Genomic DNA, 13,655 nt, shown 5'->3' with positions numbered 1-13,655 from the left:
ACCAAGTGCCTGGAAGAAGTCGTGGAATGTGATGCTTTTAACTGGGGTAATTCATGTGGTGTAACAGTGCATCAATTGGCAATTATCTCGTAACACTTCCAAAAACTCAGTTCATAACCTTCTGCGCATGAAATGTATTTAGAGATAGCAGACTTGACTGCAAACGTGCACAATTTACCAAATTTATACATAGACAGCTTCTGCTACAGGTAACACTTTTTGCTGTAATGCATCAGTACACAAAAATCAGACAGTAAAATGTTAGTAGTATAGCACTAATGCTAGCTAAAATTTGGTGCAAATGTTGTAAGCATACTACTGATAAGTTCATGGATCAACCTAGTTTGGCATTCATTATGTATTGTCTCTGTTGCTATTTCTCATTGGTCTTTTATAATTGTGAATGGCAAAAATTATGGCATAATATTCTCACATGTTTACTATGGCTATACTTGTTCACAATTTTTTTTTTTAATTCAATTTTAACAGTTTTTTTTTTTTTTTTTTTTTGTGAAAAGAAAAAGATGAATTCACCTTCATAATTTATGTAGAGCATAGCATTTTTCATAAAATTTAAGAATTAAACAATCCACGTAATGTCCTTCACTCAATACTGAAACATTTCACCATTATTCTATTTCCTAGTCTTTTATGAACAGCAGTGTTTACATGTTGATTCAAGCAGATTTTTAATGTAGTTTATTTTTTTTTTTTTTTTTATTTAATCCTTCTATCTATTTTATGAGTAGAGAGTAGGTGGTCATTATCATTCTTTATAGGATGATGAGACTGCATCTAAAGAAGAGACAACTTCTAGAGCAGATGCAAAGGGCAACTGGCCAGTGAAAGTGCTAAGAATTATCCTGATGAGGAATGGCTTAGCAGATGTGTGGCCTATAGAGTTTTGCATTGTTAGTACTAAAATAGCATAATTATGCCACTTTAATACTAACACTAAGTAATCTCTCAAATCTATTGCCTTGAAAGATGAAAACAGTACTTTTTTCCATAGGCAAGCAATGCTCTGAACAGCAGTTTTGTTGCCCATCTCAAAGGAATAAATATCTGTATAATGGTCATCAATATTTAAACAACCTGTTCCTCTAGTGCAAGGATTCTTAACCTGGATTCCATGATCTTTGATGGGGGAAAAAAATTACATCTTTATTTTCACTAAACTCTAACTGAAATATAGCATTTCCTTCAATTATGAATGTAGGTAACAAAGCAACCATAGTAATATTAGCAGTACCTGTAACGTTGTCACCAACAGAAATCATGGATATTTTCATATCGCACTACAGTTGTTGCCGATATCTCTAAATATAGTCTAAACTCTTCACATCGCGACTTCAAAATTAAGGTATTTATTAGACCCACCTCTAGACCACAAGGCAAGCGCACATATGTATGACGGTTGAAATAAATGTCAAAGTGATTTATAACTTTGCAACAACTGTGAACAATATCAGAAATGAGATCCATTATTTCTAGAAAGGTAAAGAGCGCCATGTGACTCCATGTGCAACAATAGTCAAATTCCAGGTAGGACACAACTGAGTTACTGCAGTAATCCACGGTCTATCCAAGGGATAAAACCAATTAAAAGTGTTAACTTTGAATAAATTGTAAAACCTGCTTTATTTTACTTACCTGTCATACAAATTTCTTGAATAATTTACACTTTACTTAATTAACATACAAATTACTTATTTCTATGAGGATTTATCAAACAAATTACTTAAAAACCATAAAAAAATGTCAATTGATTCAAATATTTTATTTTACTTTATTTATTTTATATTTTTTACAGACCCAATTTAAGTTGAAATGTGAAGAAAAGGAAGTATGAAGAAGACTGTGTATTACAGTAATACCCCGACTTGCGCGAACTCGGAGTTACGCAATTCTTGATTTTTTCGTTTTTCATATGCTATCGATATACGGCGGAGAGTGAGAGCGAAAGATGAACAGAATTCAACTTTGCTGCCGAATGAGCTGCACACATATACAAGAATTTGTGTTCCAACTGTCATATTTATATGTGTGAGTTCGAATTCGTGCTCAACTTTTGTTGGAAATTACATCGTGAGATATCTGTTAAGGACCTTTGGAAACAATTCAATGTTTTAGATGCCGTAAGAATCATTGAAGAATCTTGGAATGAAATTCACAAAAAAAACATTGAATGATGTCTGGAAGGAATTTTGTCCATTTTTTTTTTTTTTTTTCAAAAACGAGACGAAAACAACGCCAGAAACTGATCATGTCACTCATGTGATAGAAGAAGTTGTTAATCTTGCCAGGCAATTAGATTTGGAAGTCAATGGTGATGATGTCAACGAGCTGTTGGATTCACATAGTCAGGAGCTGACAATGAATGAGCTCATAGAGATGCATGAGCAAAACGTCACTGAAGTATCCGACACTTCAGACCCAGTCCCACCAGAAAAGCACGTGACAATTGCAAGATTGACAGAAGGTCTCAGCTCAATTGAAAAGGGCTTAAAATTTTTAGAAAACAGACTCCAACGAAGAACGCGTTATAGCTACAAAGCAAGGAATAAAAAAATTATTAGCTTGCTATGAAGAAATTCTGTGCGAAAAAAAGAAGGTGCTGTGTCGTCAGACGAATTTGTTAGATTTTATGAAGCCATCGACATCGAAATAACTTTTTTACGTAACTCATTTTTTAAATACATATTTTGTATTAATATGTATAAACAATTGCAATTTTATTAAATATTTTTCTTCTAAACTAGTGTTTTTGTTAGTCCTTGGTCCCAATTAAACAAAATTTATATGTATTTATATGCAAAGTTGTACCCCAACTTACGCGATTTTCGTTGGACCCACCTATCGAGTAACTTCGGAGTATTACTGTATATGGTTTCATTTGCATTAATGACCATGATGGGAAACAAAACCAGTGTTTTTTGTCCGGAAAAATTCTTGCAAACAGAAGTATGAAGCCAGCAAAACTGAAAGAGCACCTTTTATCAGTCTATCCTGAAAATGTGGGTGTTTTGTGCAAATAAAGCTCGATTTGAAAAGGCTGGAACACTTCCAAAACTTGGATTTGCCAGGCAAAAGAAGTCGCACACTATTGGAGAGACTGTAGTAAAGCCATGTGCACTCGAAATGGTCGAGCTAGTTTGTGGACTGGAACAGAGGGGGAAAAAAAAAACTGGAAGCAGTTCCCTTTTTAATTGATGTGATATGTTCTAGAATAGTTGATATTTCTTTTAACATTTTGATGCAGGTCCTCAGGGAATTAGCAGCCCCGTCATTACCCTTCAGCATGCAACTGGATGAAAGTAGACATCTCCATGTAGCCACCTTGTTTTTGTTGGCTAAGTGCATGCTGGCACCATCAAAGAAGAATTCTGATTTTTCAGTCCCTCTTGGAAATGGTAAAAGTTGTTTTTGCCAAAAAAAAAAAAAAAAAAAAAAAACTTTGTCAGCAGCAATGTGCAACAGTGTTCAGTATTCTTAATTCCATCTTGATGAGATGTGAGACTTGACTGGAATGAAAAGCTTCATACTCTTTTCACAAATGGAGCTCCTGCAATGCTTGGTAACACATCTGGTTTTGCTACGTTATAGTGAAAAAGGATGTTCCTCACGTCATTGTCACTCGCTGCTTTTTACAGACAAGCACTGGCAACAAAGACTCTTCAAACAACCCTGAAATAAGTTTTGTCAACTGGATGTCATCAACTTTATCAGAAGCAGGTCTCAGAATCGTTGCATTTTTAAAAGATTTTGTCAAGAAATGGGAGCAGAATATGAAGTGCTTCTATACCACACAGAAGTTTGCTAGCTTTCAAGTTGTTGTTATTTTGGTTTTTGGGAGCATTAGCAACTAAGGCCATATTGCTCTGGGGATATGCGGTAGTCATTTCCTGACCTTTCCGCATCCTCCGTATTTGGCGGTCACGGAGTCGAACCCCGGTCTAATCAAGAAGCTTGTGCTACGCACTGCTGCTCCTGCCCACCTGGCTACAGAGGCACCCTAGCTTTCAGGAGAACAAGTCTTGAAGTGCTTGTTCAAACTAAGGGCAGAAGTTTCACTTTTTCTCAAAGAAAAAGAACTCACTTTTGGAACACTGAAAGAAAGGATTTTATCCATCGGTTGGCTTACCTGGCAGATATTTTTAACCATATGAATTAGATAAATCTTTCAATTCAAGATCCTGAAGTCACTATGCTACTGAAAAATTACAAGCTTTCTTAGTAAGCTGCCGATATGGAAGAAGAAGAAGAGTAGAGGCTGACATCTTTGCAAACTTTCAAATACTGGAGGAAGTGCTTTACCAAGATGGAGTTGAGATACAAAATTCTCTGTCAATTCCTTTAAAAACAGAAATCTGTGAACACTTCAAAACTCTATCAAAAGTTATTTCTATCTCAACGGCATTAAAGGTGAACCATGGATCCACAATCCTTTTCTTTCTGATATAAACTGTATCAAAGATAAACTCATTGATTTTAGGACAAAAACCTTACTAGGATTGGAGTTTAACTCAAAAAGTCTTGGAGAATTCTGGTGTTCCTTGAAAGAAGCTTATCCTCACCTTGTAAAGCGAGCCATGGAAGTTTTAATTCTATTTTCAACAATACATCTTTGCGAATGGGGATTTACAACATTTGTAACCATCAAAATAAAAATAAATCGAAACTGATTGGATGTCCAATGTGACATGCATGTTGCCTTCTCAAAGACCACCCCACAGTTTAATGTTCTTATTGAAGCCAAGCAACAACAGCCTTTACACATTTAACTTTAATTTGCCTATATTTTAAATGTATTGTTTTGTTATTTAATGCGTTAATAAAGAAGCACATGTATTTACTATATCACAAATTTGTTTTTTAATATTTTTTTTGATAACTGTATTTCAATATAATTGGTTTCCATTGTAATACTATATTTTATTTTATGCATTTAAAAACATTCTGAGAAGGGGTCCACAGGCTTCAGACTGCTAAAGCGGTCCATGGCACAAAAAAGATTAAGCCCTGCTCTAGTGGATGAAGTTGCAGTCATTTGTCTCCTTTGTGAATGTATTTTTCTTCAAAATTATGCTTAAATGAATAATTTGAATAAATGTAAATTGCATTTTTCAAAATCCTGTTTAATTTTCATGTATCAAGTGTGTTCAAGGGTTCATTTACATGTCGTGTAGGATGAGAACCTCTACTCCATTTAAGCTGAGATTGGCTAATTCTAATCTTAAATTAGCTTTTAGACTGAGTAACACCCAGAGGCAGCAATTTTCTTTTAAATCAATGGTTCATAAAATATTGGAAGGTTCATATAATAAAGAGCAATTTGAATTACTGCATCACTTTACCACTCTTCAAAACAGTTTTATGTGCAGGTGTGTGTGCTATATGCAATGATAATTCTATAGTTCCAGCTCAAAGAATATTTATTTATAATTGCTTTCCTTTTTAAATCCAATTTAAATATTATTGCAAAAGCTGAATTGTGCAGTAGGCAGGCCCTTTTGGTAAAACATGTAAATATGATAGCTGCTCCAGATCCAATGCCTTTAATCCCCCCCCCCATGGCAACATTGCATACAAAACATAATGGTGTAAATAAAAATTTAAATGTTACTCCCAATATCAGCAAGTTTCAACACTACACAGCAGCTGGCAGAGTTGTAGTCTGTGAAAATATAGTAAACAAATTGTAAACATTGATGCACATATGAAGCAGTGGTATATTATTGAATTCTTGAATGCAGAGAATGTTGTGGCCATTAAAATTTATTGACACTTGAAGAAATTCAATGGGATTTTCAATTAAGGAGACACAAAAGTCAATGTGAGCATGGTTAGGCATCTAAGCAATATTAGTTTGAAGGAGATGCCAAGACTAGGCCACCCTCATTGTGCAACAATGACAGAAAATGAGGTAAGTGAATACATTGTAATGCATTAAAAACAATTCTGGGCAATCTGGGATACAGAAAATTGTGTGCCAAGTAGATTCCACACATGTAAATGCTATATCATAAGGAGCAGAGAGCGTAAGATTGTGGTGATCTTCTGAAGGGGTATGAAACCCAAAAATACCACTATGAACCAAAATCAAAGTGGCAGTCTAATAGACTGGCAACACAAGAATTCATAATGAAGAAATTTTCAAAGCATTCATTGAAGGAGGGTGGGGAACCCACAACAACAAACATGTTTTGTTTGTCGGGGAGGAGATAGGTTATCCTTCTAGTTTTCCTGGAATGGGCATACAATCAATTAACACTGCCATGTAGATACACTGGAGAGAGCATGAGCAAGACAAGCATGAGGGCAGAGAAGAAAGGAAAATTCTTCAGTAAGACAATGCCAGACCCCATATCAGCATCCCAACAAGAGACCATGGCAAAATTTGGGTAAACTTCTGCCACATCTCCCAGACAATCCTGTCCTTGTGGCATTGCACCTTCACTTGTTAAGCCCTATGAAACATGACCATCATGGACAATACTGTGCTGATATTCCTATCATTACAGATACTGAGAAGGGGAGGATGCAGGTTCTATTTCATTAGTAAACACAATGCATACAACAAAGCAGTGGTGAATATATGGAAAAATAAATAAATAAATTAATTAATTAAGTGTGTGGAGGGGATGGGGGTCCTAACTCATCACCACATAGCAGTTTAAACTGAATGCTCACATACTATTAACAACTTGTCCCCCAAACTTTTTCAGTTCCTTTGGTTTGTTATCCCAAGTTAAATTATGCCCAACTGTATGCAGCTATTAACACAATTGTTTTTAAATCTTCAGAAATATAAATTATATTAAGTAAATAATATTCTTTGCAAAAAATAACCAGGTAGGCTAGCAGGCTATACCCAGTCCTGCATGGTTTCCTAATTACCAGACGGACCACTGTTTCTAAACGCAAACAATTAGAAAGTCACTTATCGCTCTTTTTCTGAGATGTAAGAAATATCAGAAGCCTTAGATAGTTATGGCAGATTAGATGGTAAGAAAGCTACTTCTTTTCCTTAGAGGGGAAAAAAAAAAGCATTTTCATTAGTAGCCTTATTCTATTTAACATGCTCTCCACAAATACAATGGAATAATACTAACTGTCATTAAGCCTTTCATTAAAATAAGTTATTTCTGCTCTGACTACTGCAAACACATATCAGTTTGAACATATATAATGTAATCAAACTGATATTGGTATTGTCGGCATACAACTGAAAGTCAAGATCCACACAACCAAAAATAGCTAAATCTTAACTTCAAAATTCAGCATGCAGTTTCAGTTGCAAACTGAAAATGGCAGAACACTTAAAAGAAGGTCTGAGATGAGATTATACTGTAAGTAGCACATCTTGTGTAATTTCTTATAAAGGGCTCAAAGTATTTTGACATAAGAAAAAACACGTTGAAGACAAGGCAACAATACTGAAATAGCTGTATGGATGATGATAATTCAATCCCGACCTGTTCTTTCTTATACAAGACCCAATATGAGAGGGTACTAAAAGGTTTGTAGCTCCATAAATGAGAATAAAATTGTGAATATAATTTTGTTTATAAACAAACATTCGTAACTTCATTCTGTTTTGCTTGAGGACTTACTGAACTCTTTTTTTTTTTTTTCCAGATTTCAAATGGTGGGATGAAAATGCCCCACGTAGCATGTGACCAATAATAGCTAATTCCCAAGAAATCAGTGATGCAGTACATATAGCAGTGCAGCCTATAGCATCCAATTGAGTGGGACGCAAAACACTCTCAAGGGAATTGTTTTAACAAGCAACATGGGACTGAGAAGGGATATATTCTTACTTGTATTTTTACTACAGCTTCTTACACCTGACCAAAAATGTAGTTGGTGAAAATGAAGTCAGAATTCTTGGCATGTTACGAAGCAATCACGAAAATTTTTTTGAAAAGATGTGACCATGGACAAGACATTGCTTTACCAATATCAGCTTCAATCAAAGCAGCAGTTAAAATAAATAAAAAAAAACACCTAAGTTCACTGCCTCCAAATAAGGCAAGAATGATTCCACTAGTTGGAAAGGTCATCAATGACAGTAATCTTTTGGTATTTCAAAGGAATAAATAATAATGGTGGATTATGTTCCAACATACCACAGGATTTGTGCTAACCAATCACATCAATTATAAGGTGCTATCAAATCTGAAAGGAAAGGAATGCTCACAAAAGGTGTCTAGTTTCAAGATGATAATGCTCCTGCACATAAATTGGCAATCACGACTGAAATGCATCAGAATAAGTACAAATTGCTGCCACAACCATCCTGTTTATTAGATTTGGTCCTCTTAAATTTCACTTGGCCAATCCAAATTCAAAACAAATGAAGAGATATGTCAGCCATGGAATGTTGTTCCTATAGCTGAATAGTCTAATGTGAGGGTACATTTATACAAGGGCTTGAAATGACAGTGGTTCAAGCTCATATGACTGTTAAATACAGTAATGTGCTTTTCTTGTATTCTTATCTCGTGAACTGACTCTATGTGGCCACCCCAGAGTATAAGCAGAATATTTATTAATATAATTACATTCAGACCTTAATGAAACATTCTACAACAGTGGGATAACCACACTGCAGCATCACTAGCACAAGTGTCACAGCTCCAATGAGACTATACCAAAAAAAAAAAAAGTTGGTTAATGAGTCCACTGCTTCATAGTGAGGCTACAAACTTCTCAGTCTACAAGTCCTTTTCATATAAGCCTTGTTAATTATATTAGTATTATGTCAAATGGGCACAATACTTTTAAAATCTACATAATCTTGAATTTCAATTAGCCACATAACATCTCTCACATATTGCAAGTCTTAAGGATAAATTTTGCCATTTGCCTTATTGATGGGATCTCTTGCTCTGCCCTCCAAAAAGACAGCAATACCGCTGAAACAACTGAATGGGCAGCAGCATATGATTATGAATAAAGACAATAATGTTCCTGAATTGAGGATTGTCTTTTATCCATAGTGCAATATGGGTCAACTTTTGATGACCATGCTATTTCAAAGATTGTGTTGTTTCATAAAGTTTTTTTTCTATGAAAACTCATTTTCTAAGCCTCCTGTAACAGATGAATATAAGCTACTACATAGCAATATCTGAATGTATTACGAGGTAACAGGTATCCTTTTCTATACCATGTGGGGCCATTTACCTACTATGTAGTTTTGTTTGTGCTGTCACCTACAGCCACAGTTGGAATGGAGGGGGGGAAAAAAAAAAGGTTAGAGGGCAATTAAATATTAAATTTCAGCACTGTCCTAGCAACAATAAAATACTTGTCTATGATATGAAACTTGAATACTCTTCAACAAACAGGTAATATAAAAGCCATTTATTAACAAAACCAAGCTACATTATTGATAACAAATACACAAACATGACAATATGATGCAAATACACACCCACACAACCTGCTATTAATACAGATAAAGAGCTAAATTTTTGCAGCTTAATTATTATAATTAAAGGACACCAATCTAAATACTATGATGAATCATTACTAGCACTGGTGGCAATATGGTTACCAAAGATTACAAAGACATCTCCATCTTAATATCTTCGTCTTTTGTTCTCCACAGCATATTCTTCATGAGGATCTCTGTTTGCCATCATTTCAGGAGGCATATCATGCATGCTGCGACCTGCCATTGCCACATTTCCATGCATGTTATTGGAACTTCCTGGTGGTGCTAATGCACCTGGACCAGTTCCCATGTTACTCATAGGTCCTGCTCCAGGTGGCCCGCCCATGTGATGGGAATACTGTTCATAATATGAATGCTGTTTTGCACAGTTTTAGTTAAGATACGCCCACACAAAAAAGAAATGTCATTGCAGTTATTAGACAGAAATCACATGAATTATTTATTGGCAGTTCACATTATCAAACAGGTGAAGAGGTAACAAATCCATCCATTACGCGATCGAAGAAAGACGCCATAAAAGGAAGGAATAAGTTAAATTAGTAATTATTTCAGAATTATAAAATAAATATTTATTAAACAGATTAAATCAGACCTAAAATATTCTAAACTGAACCAATATGAAATGATAAAACTATAGCCAAGATATTTCATATTAATTATAAGTGATTATGGGTATGCAAACCTGTATCAGCTAATTCATCTAGGCATTTATTAAATAATTGTAAGGTACCTTATTAAAATCACTACAAAGAGAATAAAAGTTGTTTTATGGTAGATATCAATAAAAGAGCAGATATGTATATATATTGAAGAAATAAGCGACAAAATGTGCCAATGACTATGGTAACACATAGGTATAAATCATTGATAAAAAGACACTCTCCGTGGAAAGCAAAGTAGAGAAAATGTTTAATGTGATAAAAGGATAGCCGCTCCAGCCCTACGATGCAATTTATACACAAATAATTCAGAATTTGGTGTAGCAACATCAGCTTAACAAACTTTGGTTAAAATTTGGAAAATAAAACCAAAAGGATCATGTTTTTTTGATTGATCTGTTTTCCAGAAATTCTTCCTTCGGCAAAACAAATTTTAAAATAATAAAAACGGGAATTCATAGCTTTCACTTTCTACTAAGATATGAGCACTTTTTTTTTTTTTTTTTTGTTTCTGTGACTTAAGAGACGACTGTGCTAAGAAAACAAAGGTGCCAGGGGTAGCCAACCCTTGATACAGAAACACACATGTATGCATTTTTCATTTATTTCAAAAATTAGAAACGAGCCGAAGACAAATAGTTTAAATTAACTTTTACTTCCAGAAATTGCGGCCTGGCTTGCAATATGACAGGAGCCTATAGTTCATATTTATTGCCTTCTAATTCAGTGTAGGGCAATAGCGAGTGCCTCACTAAATTAATTCTGTATATACCAAAATTTGATTACCTATATTAAATTTATTTTAAAAACATAAAATTGCCAACCTCGTTCATTACAAGCACTTGGCAGTACCAGGTGAAGATCAATGGGGAGGAGGATTAGTTCTGGTTACTTCTTTACCCACCCCTAGGTGGCACATGATATTTCTACCATAATGTGATATACTGCAAGAAAAGGTTGGTCATCTATCACTAAGGACCATTATGGAACAGTGCTGATAGGTAGAGTTATACCATATGATGTGAAACCAAGCGTCCAGGGTTGACTATTTAAGATAGCTCTTGTAGAGACTATCTGCTATGATCTTCTAAGGTAGGAGAGAATAAGCATGGGGAGGAGGAACTTTGTTAATTTTGGTGACTGGGTTGATACATGGTTCAGGCCTCCAAAAACTCTCTCCCTCTGTCATGCTGTTCAACGTTCAGAATTTTTAACTGGTTTAGAATGAATAAGTATTCCTTAATGTGCTCACACATTAGCCAAACAGGCAAGCCACAGGGGTGGGAAAGCTCAAAAAACATGTGGATTACTTTTTTTTTTTTTTTTTTTAATTTCCAAATGTCAAACCTAAATTTGTTAATTTAGGGACACTTTTTCAACCTAAAAGTCTGAACACCGATGGGCATGGCAGAAGGTGAGGCTTCAAAATTAACATGAGCTCCAAAATTAAGAGAGGGAGACTCGTCACCATGGGGCCTCAAGGTAACAGAAAACAGTAGCAAGGACAACTGCTTTCCAGCAACCCTATATATATATATTATATCCAAAGATGTAGATAAGTCCATCTCAGCTCAGCTCTACAATAACCTTTTGTGACGTGTTTTGTTCCCCATTGCACATTCTTCACAAGGATCTCTGTTTGCCATCATTTCAGGAGGCATATTATGCATGCTGAGACTCTTAAGTGTCACATTTCAATTCAAAAATTCTCAGCCTGGTGTCTTCAGTCACAGACTGATAGTGCTCCTATCCTGGAAGAAAGCTGAAAAACTGAGTATTATTAACATATACACATTATTAATATTTCGCCAGAGGAAGATCTGGAAAAGTTTGAAATATATGACCCTGTTTCTTCTTTTAATCTCTAAAAATTCACTGTGTTGTAATTCATATGGGCAGTTCTCTTTCATCAATTAAATTATTTCTTTTTGCCTTGTTTTCTTTGCAGATATTTTTTTATCAGTGATATGCTCATTCAAAAAAATAACAGAAATAGAATTTTAGCTGCAAAACACTTTTTTGCACTCCATACTATATGGGAGGTGTGAAAAGGGGAGAGAGGAGTGATGGGGAATTTTGGAATAAAATGAAATAGTTGAAAACAGTGCACGTTAAAATTTCATTAATCTCTAACTATTCCCTTTCAACATAAAATGATGAAAAGCATATAAAAAACAAAGCTGTGCAGAAAATTAATACAGCAGTAGGTGCATGGCATGGTATGTACACAATACTGTAAATTATTTTTTTACAACACTGTGTACTATAAAAAGAAAATAATGCAGATCAAAAGTGAACACAATTCCCTAGAAAAATACACAAATGTAATACCAATAGATATTTCTTTCTCCTTTTTGTGTAATTTTTACCACAGGACACATGCTACTTCTCAAGACCCAAGGAAGAGGTTAATACACTATCACAACTAAAATTGTCTTTCTCCTCACTACAAAATTATATATTTTATTTTGGAAAAATATTACATTTTTCATAACAGTGGCTGTCTCCACTCTATCTAAAGACAAAAAAATTGCTGAACACATTTTTTATACCACAATAACTATATAACAGCAAAGCATTATAAAACCAATGCCAGCATCTTCTGTATATAAGCAAAATAGAGTAAATATATAAGCAAAAAATAGCCTTATCAAATTTTCTGATGATGATTAATGTTTCTTTAATTTTATTTTAAAGTCCCACATCTTTAATGGGAAGGCACACAATATACAAAAATATGTGATGTGCAACTAGTGTGTAGTGAACTAGATGAAGTCAGATGTAAGAATGACATACAGAGAAAAGGAAAACACAAAAGTCAAAATTAGGAGAACACAATGGAATGCAACAAATTTTATTGTGTGATGAAATATGCTATAAAATTGCTAGCCACAATCTAATGAGCCTGGTGTTAAACTGTTCAACACTTAAGAATTTAAAAATTATTGGGGGGGGGGGGGGGGGGATTTATAAAAGCAAAAATTAAAGGACTATTATGTCTGAAAATATAATAAGCAGTGATTAAAAAGAAATGTAGGTCAAGGTACAGAAGGCATTTGGACAGACTTTGGAAATAAATTATAAGTTAACACAAGATAAATCAAAAAATTAAGTACTTGATGTGATATGTTACTATCCTCATTGGTTCACAAGTTAGCTTTAGCTTACGACACTAAGTTAGGCTATCCTGGGGTAGGGAAGTATCAAACCACATTATATGTACAGACATAATAGCAGCAGGACTTGTCTCCAGAGATTACATGCAACCAAGAAATCAAAAAGGGCTTATTAAAGTAATGCTTGTCTAATACATAGTGATTATTGTAACATAAATTGTGTTCAGCAATTTTCTAATTCTCTAAATCACAACCTGGTAACAAAATTGGAAAAAATATTAAAACAAGTAACAATATATAAACTTAATTTATTAAAATTAAGTTATATTTCAACCATCATGTATGCATTGTAATTTCCCCAGAGAAAATGAAAACCTTAGCATATTTGTCCTCAATCATGTAACAAAACAA

General features: G+C 34.5%; 1 protein-coding gene across 6 annotated transcripts in view; it reads right to left on the bottom strand.

Moving 5' to 3' along the window:
- The window catches only part of LOC150081361 (splicing factor, proline- and glutamine-rich-like), a 266,228-nt gene that overhangs the window by 123,757 nt on the left and 128,816 nt on the right, over window positions 1-13,655 (bottom strand). For 4 of the 6 annotated variants that reach the window (XM_090379719.1, XM_090379722.1, XM_090379721.1 and 1 more), the window contains one exon: window positions 9,361-9,824. The exons of the other annotated variants lie outside the window; for them this stretch is intronic. In XM_090379719.1, the coding sequence (XP_090235845.1) occupies window positions 9,594-9,824 (231 nt within the window). In that variant the 3' untranslated portion in view covers window positions 9,361-9,593. Of the gene's footprint in view, window positions 1-9,360; window positions 9,825-13,655 lie in introns of those variants that run through there. 6 annotated transcript variants of the gene reach the window in all.

This window comes from Mastigoproctus giganteus, chromosome 8, assembly GCF_048544385.1.
Source record: "Mastigoproctus giganteus isolate SK-2022 chromosome 8, ASM4854438v1, whole genome shotgun sequence".
Taxonomy (NCBI): domain Eukaryota; kingdom Metazoa; phylum Arthropoda; class Arachnida; order Uropygi; family Thelyphonidae; genus Mastigoproctus; species Mastigoproctus giganteus.
Note: the sequence above shows the minus strand (reverse complement) of the source record. Positions and strands in the feature narration are given on the sequence as shown.